This window comes from Sphaeroforma arctica (genome assembly GCF_001186125.1).
Source record: "Sphaeroforma arctica JP610 unplaced genomic scaffold supercont1.31, whole genome shotgun sequence".
Classification (NCBI taxonomy): domain Eukaryota; class Ichthyosporea; order Ichthyophonida; genus Sphaeroforma; species Sphaeroforma arctica.
This window is the reverse complement of record NW_014040527.1, coordinates 24,280-46,749: the sequence shown is the minus strand read 5'-3', so window position 1 is coordinate 46,749 and position 22,470 is coordinate 24,280. Positions and strand designations below refer to the sequence as shown.

Below are 22,470 nucleotides of genomic sequence, written 5' to 3'. Positions count from 1 at the left end.
TATATATGCATCGCCAACGCCATCTACGATGTATATTTTGTAAACTACGACTTTTAATGTTCATTAGAGCATCCCACCCCCCCTCCCCCCCCCAACACGCTATACTTCATAATTCATAAAATTTCGCACACCTTGAAGTGCCTCTAAGGTCAATTTGGGTGCGTTTGTTCATAAAGAAAAAGAAGGCACTGTTGTACAGAAAAGTCACAGTGTCAGAGTTCAATCAGAGTACTAGTGTACTGTGCTACACTCAGTCACAGGCAGACAGGCCGTGTGTGAGCTGACGAAAGTCCGATCTGACAGTGACTGACTATTAACAGATTGTTCCAGTTTCTCAGCTTTCCGTTGTGAGTTTTGTAATTTTTGTACTATACTTTTCTCATTTAAAAAATATACGAATACATAAATAAAAAGAATCTAAATTATTTAGCAGTAAGTTCTCGTTCTGCTCTTTATATCGAGTAGATCAAAGTTAAGCATGAAAGGTTTACTTTATAGAGAGGGGGTTAGGGTTTAAATTCTGGAGTCTGGAGTCTGGAGTTGCCAACTAGGGAGTAGGAAATTGAGGTAGTGGGATACTTTGGAACTGGAAAGAGATTCGCTTTTCTGTATGTTCAAAAAAACAAACAAACAAAAGCTTTCCAGTCTCTAAGTCCAAATCTCCACACCATGTATTTACTGAGTAAATAGACTAAATAAATACTACAGAGCTTCTGCAGAGTGTTGATCCCGTGATCCTAAGATTCTTATTTATGCCCAAATATAAAACACTTTTGTCTTTTAACTTTTTGGTATTGTTTTTAAAAAAGTACAAAAATTCTTTTTGTTTGTTTGTTGTTTTTGTAAAACAACAAAAAACAAAACAAAACAAAAAAATGCTTGTTTTGTCTTTTGTTATTTTCTTAAAAAAACAACAACCCAAAAATCAAAACAAAATTTGAAAAATGAAATCCCCAATAAATACATAGCCTATTAAAAAAAAAATCATACATGTTTATCAAATTATCTACCTTTTGTTCTGTTTTTGATTTAAAAAAAGATGAATACATCTCCCTAAAGACTATGTAAGAGACTATGTTTAATTTTCAGAAGGCTATGACTAATATTGGCGAGTTTATTATTAGGGTATGGAATACAGAGAGTCTGAAACTCAGTCTCAGACTCTCAGACTTCAGTTGAGCGCCAGTTATTGTAATCGTCTATGGTCGATTGATCTCCACTGACACTGTAACACTGTCAGTCTGTCGGTGTCGGTGACTAAAAATATGTATTTATGCATTTTGTTTTGTTTTGTTTTGTTTGTTTTAAAAAAACAAAAAAACAACAACAACAAAAATCATAAAATAAATAAATCTGTCCCCAGGCTCACTCACCTCCTGCTCACCACTGCACCGGTGTCCAGACTCCAGAGTTCAGACTAAAGAGTTCAGCCTCCAGAGTCCAGACTCTCTCTCACTCTGTACTCTAATTTCTTTGTATCCGTAGTAGTTTTTTAAAAACAATTTAGTGGCCGGTGGCCCTAAAACCCTTTTTGGATAGGGGGGCCAAACTCCCAGTCAGAGTTTTGTCAACAACGTCAAGAATCGCCCAGCGACAGTGCTAAAATGTTTCGTAATCCGTGGCCAAAAATGAGCGTAGGTGCCAAAGAAAACAAGTCAGGCCAAATTACATCCCATAGACGTGGCACCGGTTTCCATTCACTACAGACGTAAATATATTAGTTAGGTGACCAGGTCACGTGTGTGGATAATAACATCCCGCGAAATGCCTTCGCTTGATCATCAGATGTCGGAAGGTGTTAGCCGTTTCGATTTTGGGTACGACAAGGTCAATAATAATAACTCAACTGTGTTTGTTTTATGAATAACTTCGCGCGAAATGCCTTCGTCTGATTATCTGATGTCGGAAAGTAACAGCTAGTTAAGGCAAGTCTTAAGGGTTCAGGTTTTCACGTTCAAATTTTCGATCAAGGCCCATTAGCCAATGTAAGATTTTTGGTACGAGGGCGTCAATAGCTTTGCGCCGTTGTCGCGATGTGACCTTCAATTTTTCTTAGACCCGTGAAGTAGGCATTACACTCTTCACCTTCGTGCTATTCTTTGTCGCCTTTCTGTGTATGTGTAGTATACATTATATATGAGTGTTAAACTTAATCCACACCAAATGATCATAACTGGTATGCAAAAGGAGGTCATTCGGTTCTCACTCATTCTCATACGTTCCATCCGAATCTATACCTTGGTACCAACTTATATTCCTGTGTAGAATTCAGAACGAAGTCTGTTGGCCTTCTCAGGGTTTGGGAGTTCTAGATGTATACTCACCACTATATAATATATTCTCCTGTACTGGTTCATAAACCGCTGCAAGCGTACGTCAAACGTCAAAATTGAGGTGATAACGTTTATATTAGATAGATCTTGTATATCACCTGCGACAGATAACACCAGAGTTGCAAAACGCACCTCTAAGAAACTCCTTATATGTGAAAGTAAATGTGGCGCGCACAGGCGACCACAGTCACAAGCGTACACAGGTCAGGTAGAAATAGCAATAATGGGTATATTTAGCTTTAATTACAGGTATATTATATGCTTACAGGATAAATAGACAATTATTGCAGCTTGACCTGCGCCCCGTAGTGATCTGAGATATGATATCCCTCAATTGATCCATTCGAGGGATACTTTGTATCTAAAATTCTTATCGCATTGTACCGTGAACTGTCACGGGGGAGCCTGTCACCCCATACCATTACATGGTCAAGCACATTCTTGGCTGACCATGTTTCAGTGTATCCTGAGCAGTTCTTGCCGGTGTCATGTCCGCAAATGTTTGTGTTGCCGTCCATGTAATCAGGTCCAATGACAGGGCGTTCCCAGGTAGGCTTGTTGGGCACAGTGTTGTCATAAATACCCCACCATCCTAATTCAGTCAAGAGCTCCGTTGAGGATGTTCCGTTAGTGCTGATCGGGTCAGGGTTTAAGGTACTTGACCCATCCGCTGCATCGGGTCCTGAATTTAAATCACCGGCCATGATCCAATCAATGATACCCTTGGCCTCTTCACCCTTGACAAATTCAGTAATCTCTCGGAATTGGTCTTGTTGCTCCGGCCCTTCAACCGCGACATGCGTACAGAGCACACCAGTTTGTACGCCTTGGAATTCAGTTTCGCCAGAAATGAACGCTCTAGGCACTATCCCCCAATCCATAGACTTTCCGCCGACGTTGGTCAAAGGTATCTTGGACCACAGTACTAACCCGTATAACAGCGACTCGAAGGCTTGATCATTGACCTTCTCGTCAGTGCTCCCTCGCATACAATTCAGCATTGAGGGAATGTCTCCAGTGGTACCGGCCATCACTAAGCATCCATAGCACTTCTTGTTGTTAAAAATAATCAAGAAATCATCAGGTGTATTCGTCTTCCAACAGTCCAGCAGAGCGAAGAGATCAGAAACCAGATCGTTATATAATTTACCCTCCACGGTAATAGCCTTTGTGAAGTCAGCCTTACACTCCTCAATACCCATCAATTTGACTAACGTGATAGTGGTCGTCGCAGGGCACAATGAATCAACAGGCTCTCCTTTCGCAGCAACCTCCCACTCGGTGTTATTGTAGTGGTAATGATATGGATATCGGGCCATCCACTCCTCGTCGTCAAACAAAAGGTCGAGATCTTGCTTGTACCACATTTCGTTCATACAAAATAAATCGGTATGGACCTCTTTCTTAAGTGCATCTGCGAGCAGGAGTCTGCGCGAATCATAATTTGCTACCGTAGCTGAAAGGCCTGTATTGAATGTTGTAATTGATACGCTTTCGTTCACCACTGCCATACCCACTACCGCCGCCGCCAAGTACGACGTAACCAGAACTGTAAATGTAATTCGTGGCATTATAATTAGTTCTTGGGTTTCTAATAGCAGTAAATCTTGTTGCCACAATAGCTTTCTGATCAAACTACACCGGTCCTTTTCGTGTATAACTGTGTATACCAAAAACTAAAGAAGCCGTCAGCTCGGTTTCCTAAAAGTCGTGTCGGCGTATCAGCTCCGGCCTCCGCATGTGAAGTTTGCTACTTTTGTTGGGTACACAGTTACACACACTCGCAAGTGGCAAGTCGCAAGAACATTGCACTTCTAAATAGTCCCAGTCTCCCAGCCCCTGCCCAAGAAATGGTTCATACATATATGAAAATTCCACCAAATTTAAAATTTTGTTTTTTTATAAATATGAACAATGATAGAGCAACCCATCACTAAATTAGGATGGTTTTCCTCTTTTAAAAAGAATTACATTCCATCGTTTTTTATTTATTTACAATAACAAAAAATATACAATGTACTATACTACTGTGGGGAGTAGTCTGTAGTCTGTACATATGTACGAGTTTAATTGAGTACTACGCTATGACAGTATGTATAATTAGCCAATGCATGTAGCTGCTGCAGTCTGCACTCTGCATTGACTGCAGTGAGCAGTGAGCACTCTACACTCTACAGGACTGCTCCTGTAACTTCACTCTGCAGTCTGCAGTTTCTGTAGACTGCAGTTTGTGTTCAATTTAGAAGGCTATGCAGTTTTTAACTGTTTGTCAATTGTCACAGGTGTCGCAGCCTGCCAGGTCTCAGGTAAGGCACTCTCTGGGGCTGGGGGAGGACAGCCGAGTGTGAGCCGACAGACGACAGTGTTTGTGGGCATTGAATGGTGGGCATTGGGCACTGGGCACTGGGGGCACAGCCGCAGCGGCTGTGAAGTTTGGATTTTATGTTTGTTTGTGAGTCTGTGACTCCGTACATAGTCTGTGTGGACTGTGTACTGTGGAGTATGGACTGTCCGACTGTAAAGTGTAGACAGTGTAGCGTGTAAATAAATACTAATACAATAGGCATAGGACATATATAGCGTCAAGAGTTAGGTGTACCACACTACCACTGCCAAGTGCCAAGCAAGGTCAAAGTGCCAATAACATGCGTCGCCTTGATATGCTCATAATTTTTAATTCGGATTCCAAAGCATACATGGAGTCATTGAAGTGAGCTTGTGATTAGTGATTACTGGACTATTTTTATTCGACTACTCTAAAGTTACGCCTGCGCGCCCATGTATTTTAAAATTATAAAATTTGCCAAGTATATATATATATTATTTTTTTTGGTTTGTCGGTATGTATCTCGGAATAAATATATACAAGGTATGGCGTGTATTTTATTTTGTTATTTACATATGTATGTTTTCAGTTTTGGGGGTTTTGCTTTTACTTCAGACATATGTCTGTTCGCAAAGCAAGTTGATGCTCGATATCTAGCTCAAAAATTTGACACGCTTGGTTCATTTCATAACACGATTATACATCAGGCGACTAGATGCGAGAACCGCCTTAAGCTGATACTTTATTTTGACATGCGTACTACAATCGCACTTGGCGTGCGTATTACAATCGCGAACCATCTATTCGTTTTGTTTGGCATATCCCATATTAAAATCGGTTACACGATGAAAACAATTGAGCATGCTCCTGCACTGTAGCGTATCGCAAAAGAAGTTGAACAAAATTTGCAATGACCACAAATTGTACTTGCAATATGTCGGATAGCTTGATGGTTACTGGGCTCTGAGTGAATAGACTATGTTTGGAGTACCGAGTACAGATACAACTTTGAATAATTTTTTCATGGGGGCATAAGGAACCTATATGATCGAAGTGTAATATGTACTAAACTCGGAGGTTTGAACTGTCGTTCGATCAATACTGATATCGTTGACGAACACCGCCGAATACCGACAAACGCGCATGTACACTCGATGTCTGTACACTAATTTACAGTTTGATACAAAATTACTAGCAAGTATAGCCTGTAGCTTCATACAGAATTGCTAACAAGTATATCCTACAGTTTCATATCAAATTGCTAACAAGATAGCCTACAGTTTGATACTAAATTACTAGCAAGTATAGCCTAGAGTTTGATACTTAATTAATAGCTAGTATAGTCTATTGTTTCATGCGAGATTATTAGCAAGTATAGCCTACTGTTCGATACAAAATTACTAGCAAGTATAGCTTACAGTTTCATGCAAGATTATTAGAAAGTATAGCCTACTGTGTGATACAAAATTACTAGCAAGTATAGCCTACTGTTTGATACAAAATTACTAGCAAGTATAGCCTACATTTTCATGCAAGTTTTTAGCAAGTGTAGTCTACAGTTTCATGCAAGTTTGCTAGCAAGTATAGCTTAAAATTGCTCGCGAGTATAGGCTACAGTTTCATACGAAATACTAGCAAGTATAGCTTACAGTTTCATATATTTTTTTAGCAAGCATTGCCTACACTTGTGTGCTAGTTATGTACGCAGTCGTAGAGAGTTGAACGGATGAAGCATATCACTCATCATTTTGTCGTGCACTTTTTGTATTTGCACATATAACATTTCATTTTTATTTCGACATGCAGACTGCTATGTCAAGCATGTCAAGAGTGGAAAAGTGAAAAAGGTATATATGATACATCTGTTTTACAATTTAGAAAAAGGAAACGATGATATCTGAACGAAGTAATAAAACAACCTGGAGTCATGGACGACATAACGTAGCAGTAATTTAAGATGGTCTTTATTGCAACTTAAATACGGACATGCACACCCAGAATACTATTCTGTTTGTACTCGTTCCTTTATATCCACCACCAAACAATACGGTAAAATAATTGGCTTATCTAGCAACGACACGTTTACGACTGGAAAATCTCGTCTGTAAACGCCAAGTAGTCCAAGCCTCCTTCAACACCCTCCTTAGGCTTTATTACGGACATAATATAGTCGGCTGTTGCTGGTGACATATCTCTTCGGATCTCTTCCTCGGTAATATAATCCTGCAAGAGTAGAGTTCAAGATTTTAGGTGTGAAGTTTAGGAGTTAGGGAAAGGAGCAATTGCCAGCAGAATGGTTCTACCTTCAGAAGCTTTATAGCACCAGTCAGCCTGTAACTCCACTGCCAACACTCACCCACAGAGATTTCTTCACTGCCCCCTATATCACACTCACGGCAAACCACAACCTTGACCAAAACACTTGAATTAGTACGTGCGCGATTCATTCGCAGCTGTCTATGCTGTTCCCAACTAAGCGTAAAAATGAAGTAGTTCAATTCATAGCCCCAACGATATAGTATAGACACGAATACCGCCTACTAATCCCAATTCATTTGTGGCACTAAATTGCACACGCGAACAGACACCAGTCTTCTACACACGTTGATGCATCATACATACCTTGTCTCCGGCAATAATCTTGAAGGACTCCTTGAACTGATCCGAGGACGTAGCATCCTGCTTGTCGCGTGCAGCAAAGTCAGCAAACGCCTCGAACGACACCTGTCCGGTTCCCTCAGGGTCAACGACAGCCATCACCAGGTCAAATGCGGGATCAGCACCGTCGTTACCCTTGACATCGGGCAAGTCGTAGCCGGTGGATAGCAGGCACGAACGGAACTCCAGACGGTCCAGCACACCGGAGCGATTCTTGTCGAAGAACTTGAATGACTCCTTGTACTCCTGCATCTTCTCCTCGGAGATCCCGCTTTGGTCCCGCATGAGGATCTGGTTTTCCAGCGTGTTGATGTTCTTGGTACACATGCCGTTGAGCTGCTCAATGCGCGCCGCAATCTCATCGCTGGTGTACTGGGCGTGGGGGTTCTGGGTGATACCTTCGGCAGACACCTTGGACGCCAACTCGTGCGCGCCGTCAGCCTTGGCGTTGAACTCCTCAACGACGCTCTGCGTCTCCTTCTCAGCCGCCAGCTGCTCCTCGAGCGAACCGGAATGTTCGGTACTGCGGATCTCGGCAATCTTGGCGTCCAGCTGCTCTCCGAGCGGGTTGGCATACTCCGCATACTCCTTGCACACCTTCTCGCGCGACTCCTGGAGCGCTTTCTGCTCCACAAACTGTGCATCGCGCTGTGTGACCAATTCGCTGATCTCATCCGCCAGTGCCTGCACACTCTGTGCCGAGTGTTGTGTGTAGGGGTTCTCCACACACTCTCCCTCCAACTGGGTACCCAGGGCAATCACATCCTGTTGTTCCTGGGCGTGGGCGTCAATGTCGGCCTTGGTCGCCTCGAAGGTCTTGACCTCGTTCTCAAACATCTGCATGGTGCGCACGTGCAGGGACTCCATGAGATCCTCCTGCGTGCCCTCACACCACGACACAATGTTACTCGCGCGTGTGGCAAAGTCCAGCAACTGCTCGTCGAGTTGCTCGTGCTTGGCCAAGCTCTCCTCCAGCGCCGTTTTCCGCGCCGTTGCGGCGTTGTTAAGGTTATCATAGCTCGCCGCAATTTCGTTCGCGCGTGCCTGTACACCCTCAGCGTCTTCGTAACCCCCATCCTGCAGCTGCTGGGCGATCGTCGCCAGTTGCTTTGGGCGTTCGTGGTGCGCCTTGACATCTCCACGGAAGGCCTTGAGCTGTCGTACCAGCGCCTGGACTGAGGGCAAGTCATGTCCCACATTGTCGGACGAGGCAATCTCCTGCTTGCCCTGAATCCACTTCTCGAAGAACCGGGCCTTGGCCTCAAACCGCTGCGACAGTCTCTGTAACTTCTCCAGGCGCGTGCTCTCGTTCTCCAGGAACACGGCATAGTCCTTCTCGGTCTGCTCAAGCTGCTTCCACGCAGTATCAATATCTGAGATCAACACGCCCTGCTCCGCGTTGTAGGGCGGTCGGTTGTTGAGGCGCAGCTTGGTCTGCAGCGTGCTGTAGTGTGCCTCCAGGGACACCTTCTCATCGCTCTTGGGAGGGCGCTCGCTCTTCTTGTACTCGCCGAATTCCGTGTTCTTTTCCTGCAGCGCGTCGGTCGTCGCAAACGGCTGTGGCTGCTCAAATGCTGCCTGCTTGGCGCTGAGCCACTCCATCAGCGTTGAAGACCGCGTGTCGTAGTCCTTGATCATCTCCTGGAACTCTCTGTTCATGGACAGCACCGTCTCCAGTCGTCTGGCTGCCTCCTCGGTTTTGCCCATGCCCGCAAACGCGTGGTAGTACATGGCGACGTACGTCATCACAGAGCGCTCATCCGGGCGTGTTTCCTGGATCATATCTGCTGTGTCCAGCATCTGCGGAATGTCCAGGTGCTGCTCGGCCACCTTGAAGGCAGTGTTGAGGCGGGTCTCCGGGTTCTGCTCGTGCAGCTCGTCGTAGGTTAGTAGATCGGGCCGGTGTTTGTGGATAAGGGCACAGAATGCGTTGCCGTCTTGCCACGACGTGTGGAAGTTCTTAACGTCGCAGCCTGCGTAGCCGGCGGTTTTGCGCTGGCACCACAGCAGGAGACCCTCCTAGAAAGGAAAATGGGAAATGGGAACTTAAAGGTGAGAAAACGGGTTGGATCAAGAAACGGGACACGCTTTACTGCACACATGCGTGTTCGAACGAATCATATCCCAACTCTGGAGAAAATATACATATAGTGGTGACATATTGGTTCCAAGACCTCAGGAGCGTTCTGGCCACATACACATCCAAAGATTTCGACACCGTGAAAACAGAGTCACAGACATGTTGTATGCTTTGTGACAAACATAGCCACAGACATGCTGTATGCTTTGTGACAAACATAGCCACAGACATAAGTATTATACGAATGATCTGTGACATGTGTATTATATATACAAGCTAGACACGTATGTATACGAAGCCATCGACATGCTGTGTACTTTTTATATAAATGAATTTTATGTATCATACACAATCTTATATATAGAAATAGATACATGTATAATACATCAATCAAACATATATGTATACGTATAGATAATTCGTATACATACTATAGATATCAATATATATATATATATATATATGTGTGTGTTTGTAAATATGAAAATTTTCATGTATAGATGGATATATATGTATACAGATATATAAAAATACACACACACATATATATATATACGAGTATATATATATATATGTGTGTGAATATATAAGTATGTATAGATATATCACATCCACTATTGTATATTTGCAAGGGCGCAGCTGATGTGAAAGAAAGTGTATTTATAACCAAACAACAAAAAAAACCCCCTTGACTAAAATCGTATCATGTATCGTTGCACCCAGATAAACGCTACGGCTACAGCAGCGCCTGATAACTTGTGGTGTAAATCTGAATGTATACACGTTGCTAACGGCACTATCGAATGCACGAAGTGATTGATGTTTGTAATTGTCGCGAGGTAAGTACTAATAGTAATGACTGAAGCAATATATGTATTCGTATAAGTGACATCTGAAACCAGCGGTTACTATGTACAGAAAATATACAAACGTACTGTAAATGCAGCCCTAGAGCAGTACCGACGCTTAATATACATATAATCTATATATATATATATGAGCTCAATACTGATAATCATATGCAAATTCATCAATAAATAAACCTATACATATACGCATCCAGATGATCAGATGCACAGTAGCTAACCGTATGCACACGATTAAGCAGGAGTCGTATTAAATATCAAAATACAATATTGTTGCTATAGTATAGACATAGAAAGGCACTCCCACATTCACAAGAGCAGCTATACACAAAATCCAACCTTTATAGTATACGCACATATACATGCGTCTACATTCATAATATCATGTCCACACGCACATATGCATACATAGCATGTCCAAAACTTTTAACTCTTGAGAAGGTAGACGCGGCATCTTGAGAGTTCACTTCATAAGAAGACGCGAAAAGCGAGCAATTATTGCTTGCTTTTCGAAATACTGGTGTGAAAAAGTACCATTGCATACATAGGCGTTCACAGTTTGTTGAACACATATTCATAGGTTGTTGAGTCTATTTCATTCGGACATTTACAAAGCGGTAGATGCTCAGCTGAACATCGAACAAACCCTCCACATTGCGAATGCTACCTCGCCTGAAGTAGGTAATTGGCCTAAACTAGGTAATTGCAAGAATACACATACTGCATATTTCCTGCTAACTGTGTGATGGTCACAATTGACTGATGTGTCAACCATCAGTTCTTTTCACTGTCAAACAATATATCCACAATCCTGACATTTTTTGCTTTCCCAAAGTCTCACATGCACTAAGACATAAGAAAAGTCCGTATGATATTCGGAGATCGTTCGCAGTTTTGTGTGTACAACCAGTCATATATCGCACACCACACGTTAATATATAGCCACGTGCTATTGTAGCACATGGAAACTTACCTTTGCAGACATTTCCTCAACGGATATATCGGCAATCTGGAAACGCAGAATCAACACCCAGATCATTCCCAGGATGATCTTCATGTTCCCGTCCGCAATCTCCTCGGCACTGGTACCAACCAGGCGCACATTCTTCGCCTCAATGCCCTTGAGCGCCGTGTTTAGGTTCTGGATGTGATGCAGACGCATCTTGCCCTTCTCGGGTTTGGCCAGTTGCTCATTACTAATGAGCTCGACTAGTTTGATGAGTTTTTTGCCGTCTTTAAAGTCTTCGCTTAGGTCCTCGACGGCCATACCAGCCTTTGTGAGGTGACTGTTGACCCAGGCCGAGAAGGACTGTGCGTTCGCGAGAACAAGACGTGGATGATGACAAACAGATATACTGAGAAATTAAATTAAATCCCAACTTTAAAACTGGTGGCAAAATTAATGGCACTGGAACATGTGCCAAGATCATTGCGAATGTGGGGTTCACCACTGGGCTATATACTGTATTGTCAAATCGTCAAAATACCCACACAAACATCGCGAAAGTATCGAGTTTGTGGTGTGGAATTAGTGCAAAATAATGCTATATTGCCATAGCCCATATCCGAACATCTCTACGTGGACGGTATACTAGAGCAAAACCTGACTACGATTTTTAGATCATATTTTGTGCAGAACACCGCTGCACATCACTTCCCCGATATACATCGCTACACACCACTTCCCTGCACTAAAGTTCGTGCCGATTGCTTCACATAATAGGTTCTAAACGCACAGATATGTGCAAAGTTGTCCTGATTAGTGCCAAGCAGAAGCTTCGCGTATGTACAAACGTTGTCTTTTTTTTCTTGTCCTTATTTTCGAGAATAGGATTGTACAAACAAGAAGTGTTGAGATACTATGCGGCAGTGTGCTGCAAACTGTCACTTCCACCGCGGGCAACTAGAACTTCGTGCTTGATCTATCTATTATCATGCTCTCTTCAGGTTAGAAATAGTAATAATGTTTGGAGATAGTTTAGAACTAGCTAGAAGAAGATAGGTTCCAGACACTCGACGCTACCTCAATGTTCATCTCCTTTGTGCGGTTTGTATCGCACATAACACACCTTGACCTGCTGACGCTCCCACTGCTGATCCAGCAGTTTTGCCTCATCGTGCACAGGTTGATCTCGGGGATTCGAACTGGTCATCATAGGTCTGCAATAAAGAATTAGTAGCGCATATTGACGTAAGCTTGGTGAGAAGTCGATTAGGTGGACATTGTATGGTCTGCAATGGATAATTAGAAGCGAATAGTGGTGTCTGTCAGCTTGCTAAAAATAAGGTTTAAAGGAGGTTTTTGTATGGATCTGGTCAGTAAATGGTCTACAATAAAAAATAAAGCATATAACAAGCTTGCTGAAATAAAGAAATAAAGTAAAGGAACAAAATAGAAAAATATTCCACAACCCACTACTTCATTCAAGCATAGTAGTTGCAAAGGTAACAGTTCGCTCACGCGTGGATGTTGAAGGCAAATAATAGAATCATATCCCCTGCGTACATTTAAATAGTATCATAGCATCTGTCTGCATACGTATAGTACCATAACCTGTGAATACACAACTTTGGTATCAACGGTTGGCCTCTAAACCTCGTTGGTATCCACCTAAACAACAACACAGCAGACACTGACTCTAAACGCAACGCGAAGCAATACAGATAAGTGGTACCATGGACTAGACGTCCCAACCTCTGCTGAGATAAATGCATGCATAAACACTTACCGTGTGTAGTGTGCGGATCTGAAGAATGTCTATGTGAGGAGGCCTGGTTGTGTATGGAAACTTGGAGCTTCTCAAGGCGTTACTTGTAATTGGCCTAATACATTCGCCACTTCGATAAACAGTTTGTTATGCTCGTTGTGTTATTGTAAAAAATCATAGCCCCCCTGGCCCCCTCCCTAAAAAAGAAGAAAAAATGGCGACAATATCAACTCCAAAATATCATATTAGTATTTAATTACCTCGTAATCGGGTTTCACAATTTGATACGGTGATTTAAATTGGCATCAGGTCGTAAAATCTATGCTAAATTGCACTAAAATTAGCTGTTTTTACTATGGTAGGCAATATTTCCTACCGATTCCAACGAATTACAACTTTAAAAAAAAATACAGAATAAGCGACAGAACCTGTTAAACTTTTAGGACACTAACTTTATTCCCCAAACTTTGCAGACCAATATGACTCACTCATATAAGGGTTTCATTGGTGGATAGTTCGATCGTGGTAAACAGGACCCTTGGCCCTTTGGCTAATGGGCTTGTAGTACTCTGCCACAGTTATCCGACATGATGCTGGGAGCGAGATGTTTGACATTTTTATCGATTTTAAATATATATATATATAGATTATATGTACCCCCGGGCCCCCAGGGGCTCAGAACTTCAGAAGTGAGAAGCCAGATTTGAGATTGTACAGACTACAGTCCCTTCACTCTTCTCAGTCTTCAGTCACTAAAGAGTTCTCAGCAGAAGTTCACAACCACAGGCCCACAGTCCCCAGGTGATGTGTCCGCCACAAGATGACAAGAAGAGTGCCAAGCCATTTATTTTATTTATATTTTAATACGACAAAACAAACGACATGTGTACTCTATCTGTTCACACAAGAAGTCACAGACCCACACCGTCCAGTGATGACGGTGCACGTTGTTGTTCGGAGCAACTTAATATGTATACGATATAGTGATCTGAACCCAGTGAAGTCTCTCTCTAGAACACCAAATGAAAATGTCTTGCTCTGGCGACCTGTATACTTTATTTTGTTGTGTGCACTTGGCCATGTGCACATAGTTATGTATTTATACATTTTTGCTTTGTTTCTGCACTACAATCCAAAAAAAAAGGCATTTGCCATCATTGTGTTTGTCATACGTTTGCGGTATTTACCGTTCACAGATATGAACCACTGCTTTAAGTTTCAGGTGCCATGTCAACGCTGATACAACCAAGCGGGCTATTGCAGTCCAACTAATCGTATATTATGTGATACGTATTGAAATCGCCACATTTGTGGCACGAGCCCGTATACACAATACACCCGAACGGCGCTCAGTGCTTGTCGAATGGTTTTTTAACGTAAATACCCACAAATACGTGTATCCTGTGAGTTCTAAAGTAGTCATCTATACTTGTATGTATCAGGACCGGCAAATATGTATATATATTATATATACATACATATACATATGTATATATATTATATATATATATATTATATATATATTATTATATATATATATATATATATATATACACACACACACACACACACATTATATATATATATATATATATATCGCAAATAGAGCAGGAAGACTTATTGCTAGTTCATCACACGGTCAGTGTGTCTTTAAATAAGTTGCACCTGTAGTCGCTGTAATCGAGTTTTGAAGAAAAAAATATTTCCAAAATGAACTCTTTGAACGTCAACCTGAGATGTAAAGTGTTAGGGCTGTTCTTCGAGCTGGTTTTCTGGTGGTTATGCATACATGAGGCGCAGTATGTGGAGCCACATATTTCTACTAGAAGATACCTACAAGGGAAGACGAAGGTGCACCTATTGCCCGATAGTTTGTGACAGCACAATTAATATATCAGCACGTGCATAAGACTATACGAGACATCAAAATATTTACGAACCGGTAAAGTGTAAACCGTGAGTCCGTGAGCGTGGGACCTATTGTCATTCTCCACTCGCGCATAGGCGGGATAGCCTCTATGAAACAAATCAAATACAGTATAAAAAATGTACATTGTAAATCTAATCAAGATTCCGCCGCACTTCTTCAGAGAAAAATATTTTAGAGAACGGCGGAACCCAGACCCCCAGTGTGTACATACATAACTACTAAATTGACACTAACCACAATGATTAATCAGACCTAGCCAATAAGCCACCCAGGTCCCAGTGTATTTTTGCACATTGTGATGTCCGACAAACGACAGTCCGGCATACATCTGTCTTCGGAGCTATCTGCTATATTTGGAAGAAACATAATAAAAAAATGCTGTGAAAGCACCTATCACCACGAAGGATGTGGAACCCAACTTGATTTTTTACAAAATATATACTTTTTCTATAAGAAAAAGAAAATATTTTTGAAAATGGGCGTGTCACTTTTTGACACGAACGAAAATCAAGATCAGCAGGAGCACTCCATCTCTCCAAATCTCCAACATTTTAGTATCACTTACGTAAAAGATACATGGCGTTCTACTATAAAAAAAAAGAAGACTGTGGACTGTGGTATATAAGCTATAAACACACACGGGAGTCGTACATCAACACACGAAAGTCGTATTTAAATAAACACGTTAGTCATATATACCAACACGAGAGGAGGGTACACCATATATTCCAAGAAGCAGCTGCACAGAAATAGTAGTATACATACGTTTGAACACAATGGCAAAGGAAGCTCGCGCCCATAAACCTGACCCTCAGGGTGTGCTGTTCCCCAAGGATAGGAAGGGTGGTCGATCTACCCAGGATGCAGGTAAGACGCTTGTTTCTGTTACTCGTTGATTGTCAATAGTCATTTCTTTGGGTGTCCTTAGTCATTCCTCTTAGTGTCCTTGATTATTACTGCGGGTGTTCTTAATCATTGTTAGTGTTCTGTCTTGGTTATGTTGGCACTGTTATGTGTCATGAAGTGTCCGCTGTGAACTATTCACAGGGGTTAATACAAATTTAACATCTCGCAATATAACATTGTTTTATGAAATGTTAAATTGTTTGGTTGGTGAGTGAAGGTAGTGTTATATACGAAACTCCCGCTAGATCTCTGTACAGTACGGCTCGATACGAATATTACCAGTAGACCTCAAAACAAGTGCTTGCAGTGCACTCGGCGTACCGAACTATCAAATATTGGGACCATAGCTGACGCTGCCTATGTTACATGACTCACAATGCGCAGGCTAATCGAATTACCACCCCACAATCCGCTCAAATATATTAATCCAAGACTGCTGCACCATGCTGTTTGTGAGAGATTCGAAAGTAACTTGATCAGCGATGTTAGCTCGTGGAATCCATGCACCTATGAATTTTCTCTTAGGCATACTCACGAACTGAAATTTACTACCTGAACTAAAAGCGGCCGAGAGGCTCACTGACAAATATAACAACCGCACACTAATAATACATTAGGTCGAGAGGCATATGCCGCAGCTATCGGCGCAATGGAAATCCGGGATGGAGCCAATTGTACAGCTGAAAAGGGCTGGAGATATGGCTATGCCAAGCATGTTATGCAATTCGTAGAACTGTCCCTAAAGAGCCCGGAACACGCCGTAAAAGGGGCACAGGCGGGACTAGACTTTGTCCATGACCACTTCGAGTTTAAACGTGGGGACAAGATCATGAGCATCTCCGAGGCCATGTCTTCGATCAAGGATTCGTTCGAGACAGGATACATCAAAGGTGAAAAGGGGGGTGAGAAAGTGACTGAGTTTGAGATCCCATATAAGGGTCGCATGTTGAAGGGGCGGTCTCTGTGCGATCAGGTGGATAAGTGGGTTCTAGAGGGCGTCATTGAACCAGGTATGGGTGCTACAACTCAATTGAGGCATAATATATATATATATATATGTTATATATATGGTCCTGTCCCGTACTGTCATATATATGAGAATATAGACTTTCGTATATAGACATGTATACGTGCATGAGCATGTGTGTGTCAAGAACATGTGTGTGTGAAGAGGGTATGCGCACACGGACGTAAACATACATAACTGTATATATCGTGTGTGGGAAATGAAAGTCGTTCAACTAGAAGAAATATCTGTATCTACCTGTAAATAGGTGTTCTTGTTGACATCTTTCAGGTGAAATAGAAATGGTGTTTGGCCCATATGCCTTTGGTTTTCATGTCTGTATATATATATATGTGAGTGTTCTTCAGCATTTAAAAATAAATAGACACATATACATATGCATATACACGTAGATATAGATGTATATATATCACACACGCACACACACACACATATATAGATGTATCTATATGTATATATACATATATATGTATATATACATATATATGTATATATATATGAGTGAGTGAGTGAGTGAGTGCCTTAGTATCTCTGCATGTGTACATGTATGTATACAATTGATAAGCAGTTGTTCTATTGTATAGAACTACGAGAAAGAGTTCACTTGATAGTCCTGTGTCGGACTGAGATGAGTGGATGATGAGAACATATATATACACGTCCTTATGCCCTTTGAGTCTCAAATACCACTACAAAGTATGTATGCATGTATGTATGTATGTATGTATATCTATATATATCTGACTACGCCAGTGCTCATACAACTTTTATGTTGCTATCTACTTGCTCCTCTATCTGTTTAGATTGTGGAGAGTACATCAAGGCTGCCGCAACCACGAAGACGTGGCTTGACCTCAGCGACAAGTATTTTGTACTGCTAGGTGCAGGCAGTGCAATGGGGCCGTTCATCGCGCTGACCAAACTGGGTGCCAATATTATTGCCCTGGATCTGGACAGGCCGGGTATTTGGGAGCGCCTGATCACCACTGTGAGAAAGAGCAACGCAACCATAACATTCCCGCTTAAGAAAGCCCAGGCTCAGGTACGTACAAACAACTATAACAATACGTGCAGGAACGGGTATTGTACGCATAGAGGATATTCATATTCATGCACTCATACTTAACGCATATGCCTTTTAGTAAAGAGATCTTCCGACGTGAGTTTTAAATGCATGCAATTATTCGCGCTTATAACCTAGCCCTCTGTGTGTGCTCTTATCGCACCTTCACAAGCTAGTGGTCATCATGGCGAATAGTGAGAATGGGGGTATCGACTGGGTAGGTTAGGACACAGGAACATTTGTTCTCTGACATGGAGGATAACCTGTGGTTGTTACTGAGATAGGGATAAACTAATATGTGGTCATTACAGGGATAGGGATGAACTAATCTCTGGTTTTTACAGGGATAGGGATAAACTAGTCTCTGGTTTATACAGGGATAAGGATAAACGAATCTGTGGTCATTACAGGGATAGGGATGAACTAATCTCTTTTTTACAACTAATCTCTGGTTTTTACAGTGATAGAGGTAAACTAATCTCTGCTTTATTACTGGGATAGAAATAAACTAGTCTCTGGTTTTTACAGGGATAGGGATAAACGAATCTGTGGTTATTACAGTGATAGGGATAAACTATTCTCTGGTTTGTTACAGGGATGGGGATGAACAAGGAGTGTAGTTGCGCACACCTCATTGTCTAAAGTGTCTCGTGTTTGTCCGCGTCAATACTACAACCCCCCCCCCCCCCCATTGCTCCACCCGATGTGCACAAGGCAACGACTTCTATCGAGTGACAACAACTCCGCGAATACAATATAAAAGATCATCCACGCATTTCATTCACGTATCATTCACTAACGTTACGACGCATTTCATTCACTAACGTTCAGACGCATTTCATTCACGTATCATTCACTAACGATACGACGCATTTCATTCACGTATCATTCACTAACGTTCAGACGCATTTCATTCACGTATCATTCACTAACTTTAAGACGCATTCCGCACACTTGTACATAGTGCACCAGCGATACCGAACTCTTCGCCAACGCTGGCTGCAACCTGTTCTCCGAAACGCCGGAGATCAAGAACTGGCTGATCAACGTCCACCCGAGCAAGGCCTTTATCATCGGCGCGTACGCATATCTAGACGGAGAGCTGCACGTGCGCGTGTCGCTGGCTATGGACGCTATCATTGCCGGTGTGTGTGAGAAGCGACCCGAGGCTTCTGCGGCGTATCTGATGACTCCTACACACATCTACGGTTGCCAGGAGGAGACGGCCCAGGCTTCACGCGTGCAGTACAGTGCCGGAGGTGCGTATAACAACTTCTTCCACTTCTTGAACTTCGTCTCGGGCGGAAAGCTGTGCCAGCCTTCGGTAAGTGTATACTGCTTTATTTGCGTGTATAGTTGCTTTAGTTGCACGTATATCTGACTTTGATTGTATGTATTTATTGCTCTTATTGTATGTATATAATGCTATATTTGTATGTATATATTCGTTAAAACATATTTATGTAAATATCCATTTGATTGTATAGCATTTTTTGTATGTATATGCTGTTTCAATTGTATGTATATATTGCTTGTATTGTCTGTCTATTGTGCTTCAATGGTATTTAAATAAGCATATTGAAAGTACTCTTTTTTATATGTTTTATATTGTTCTATTTATATGAGTGTTGCTATCACTATTAGATACATGCTAGGATTTATACCTGTACTGTGTGTACCTTGCTCTCACAACTATATATATAATAGCTAGCGTAGGCGGAGTGTGTGCGGTGAGTTTACAACACTATATTATGTAGGAGAATGCCAGTTTGTATATCAGTACGGGCGTGTGCGTAAGTATAAGTACAGGGCGAGTGCGTGTCTAGGATGGTATCATCGTTTGGGTTATTCGTCTGAATTTATCTCTATTTCCATCAGCAAGTACTCACCAACAAGCCAATGAACCAACCCAACCTCCATTGGATATGTAAGTCAATCTTTCATACCTGATAGTGCCATTGCATTGCATACCGTCTTATACCTACCTCTTATCTTTACTGTACAGACCGCTCTGAAGGTATACACGGACGTGCATGGCGAGCCCGTGAACATCATCGACTCGCTGTCTCTGACGCAGGGACCCAACTACGCCCTCGCCAAACAGATCCAAGTGTGGCGTGCAGTAGTGGAGAAGTATGTTGTATAACACTGCATTATTGCAAATACAGTGGTAGTATTGGTAAATACTATACCTTAATGGTGTAAGTAACTGGTAGATATGTTGTATATCACTGCATGATTTCATGTACATTGGTTGTGTTGGTTCTACCTATATCGTAGTAGCGTATGTAAATGAGCAGTGTACTGTTTAACACTGTGTTGGTGAATACTTGTCGTAGTAGCGTTTGATCAGTCAAGCATCTCTTGCCATATATATTTATATATCATAACTAGTACGCCGACGCCTTTCCGAGTGGATGGATAAAATTGCATGTCTATAGTGCACTTATTCAATTCACGTATAGAGTGTGTCTTGGCATCCCCGATACTTCGGAACTATCACACAACCTCTGCACAGATTCTTTCGTTTGGTTTAAACTACATCACAACTGATCAGCATATGCGAATCAGAATTGCAGGATTATTTGCATTGAAGTAAATTGTCCGTACTCCAGCATATGGCACGCAAATGCTTTATATCATTCTTCACTCCTACGCCCCACGCGCCACACAGTTCACACTTTAACCCATCTCACAAGCACGATAGTCTATCATGTGTGTCTTCAACTTAATTTGTATTCATACATATAATACATTATAAATAGACAACATTATCATGTTTCATGCATCTTCAACTAGAATTATATACAATTACATAGTACAAAATAAATGTACATAACCCTATATATAATACATCCTTGATCCAGAACTCGCATCAGTCTTTCATGCACATTACCATGTAACTGCAACCTATCCCTACGCGCTCTGTATCTCAGATCCAGAACACATATCACCACAAAATATCATGCGTCTTAACTTATATTCCCACACTATGTACATCCTTGTAATCCTTAATCCAGAACCCGCGGCCATGGTGTGTCATCCAACGTCGCCCCCACCACAGCCACCGCATCTGTCCTGTACTCCAAGTCGCTCAAATGGGCTATGGACGGGTACCATCGTTTCCGACCTGTTGAGATCATGCAACAGGAGACGTCCAACGCCGTCATGTGTGCGTTGCTGATCAACGATGTGAACAACAAGGAGTGCAACGCGCACAAGGACAAGAAGCTGGCACACCCATGGGACCTGTTCAATGACGGTCAATTCCACGGTGGTATGTACCGGTGTGGGTATGCCTTCGGCTCGACTGGGGAAGCGGCTGTCCTGTCCAAATTTTTGGGACCGATCCTGGACTTCATGGAGTTTTTTTGGTCCGCTTAAGGCCCTGAAAATCCTGGTGGTTGCGGAGGGTGTTCTTTGTATGCGCCAGACGAAGGCGCTTCGTGGCGAATAATTAGAAATAAATAAAATATACAACAGTGCAAGAGACCTAAGAACACCACAGTGATTTCTAGCAAGGTTAACTAGCTGTATCAAGTTTGACCAGGACCCTCTGGAAGTCTCCCAGGTTTTCAGTGCGAAATAAGTCTTCCCGATTGTACTGCGTTTAAGAAAACGAGGGACAGACTATAGAGGGGTGGATACCTGAATTATATCTACCTTCCTTCGTGTTTATAACCCCAATACGTACTAGTTTTTGGGTATGGAATGGTCCAAATTTCTAGCCTTCTTCGTGTTTTCAGCACCGATACTTATGAGTTTTTGAGTATGGTCTGGTCCCGATTTACATTTCCAATCCTTTCCGCCCACCGCCCCCTCTCCTCCACCACAGGGCCACATCCAGCTAACCTCTTATAATAACTAATGTGGGGTGGACTCAATTGGACCATCCAGCTAACCCCTTACAATAACTCATAGGGGGTGGACTCAATTGGACCATCCAGCTTACCCCATATAATAACTGTTGGGGGGTGGACCCAATTGGACCAACCAGCTAATCCCATAAAATAACTAATAGGTGTTGGATACTTCATACGCTATGGCAAAGGTATATATTGGATATGAGAATAATATATATTGTGTATATTGGACTGCATAGAACAAGACAATACTCCCTGCTTTTGCCAGCGAACAAATCGATACACACTAACGCTGCGTTCTCCCGACTATTGCCATAGTTAGAACAACGAGATAAAGAGTGTTCCCAACCAAGCCCCTAGTAATGGAACAATACAATCCTTCAATAGAGCGAAGGCGACAGTTCGCACTCCCAATCTGGTGGTGCTTGTTCGCCTCAAATACTATGAATTTGGCCAAGTCATCGTTAGACTCGTCGATAAACGCCCGAACCCAACCCAAATATCTCAGAGCTCTAACGACTATACACGGTAGTGGTAAGAGTTTAATACGTCTCCACGTTCTTTGGGATTGGATTGCAGAGTGACTTAGATACGTACTTGTAAAATAGGATACCTCTCAATACTCGGCGGTGGTTGGGATTGATGGTATCTCGGGATGACTGATCATAACGGTCCAGTTGATCTCTCACTTATCAGCGGTGGTTGGGAGT

At 42.2% G+C, this 22,470-nt stretch overlaps 3 protein-coding genes across 3 annotated transcripts; 1 reads left to right on the top strand and 2 right to left on the bottom strand.

Moving 5' to 3' along the window:
* Positions 1 to 2,558: 2,558 nt before the first annotated feature.
* SARC_00873 (hypothetical protein) lies at positions 2,559 to 4,159 on the bottom strand. The gene has a single exon (XM_014305407.1). It carries the CDS (start codon positions 3,902 to 3,904, stop codon positions 2,615 to 2,617), a length of 1,290 nt encoding a protein of 429 aa, XP_014160882.1. The 5' UTR covers positions 3,905 to 4,159; the 3' UTR covers positions 2,559 to 2,614.
* A 2,444-nt stretch (positions 4,160 to 6,603) lies between these two features.
* SARC_00872 (hypothetical protein) lies at positions 6,604 to 13,106 on the bottom strand. Its single transcript, XM_014305406.1, has 5 exons — positions 12,993 to 13,106; positions 12,333 to 12,423; positions 11,237 to 11,572; positions 7,282 to 9,336; positions 6,604 to 6,882 (listed from the first exon to the last, which is right to left on the bottom strand). The coding sequence occupies exons 2-5, from the start codon at positions 12,417 to 12,419 to the stop codon at positions 6,742 to 6,744; spliced, it is 2,619 nt and encodes an 872-aa protein (XP_014160881.1). The 5' UTR covers positions 12,420 to 12,423; positions 12,993 to 13,106; the 3' UTR covers positions 6,604 to 6,741.
* A 2,335-nt stretch (positions 13,107 to 15,441) lies between these two features.
* Positions 15,442 to 21,429, top strand: SARC_00871 (hypothetical protein). The gene is made up of 6 exons (XM_014305405.1): positions 15,442 to 15,768; positions 16,425 to 16,817; positions 17,638 to 17,876; positions 18,862 to 19,221; positions 19,903 to 20,030; positions 20,918 to 21,429. Exons 1-6 carry the CDS (start codon positions 15,678 to 15,680, stop codon positions 21,279 to 21,281), a joined length of 1,575 nt encoding a protein of 524 aa, XP_014160880.1. The 5' UTR covers positions 15,442 to 15,677; the 3' UTR covers positions 21,282 to 21,429.
* Positions 21,430 to 22,470: the final 1,041 nt, after the last annotated feature.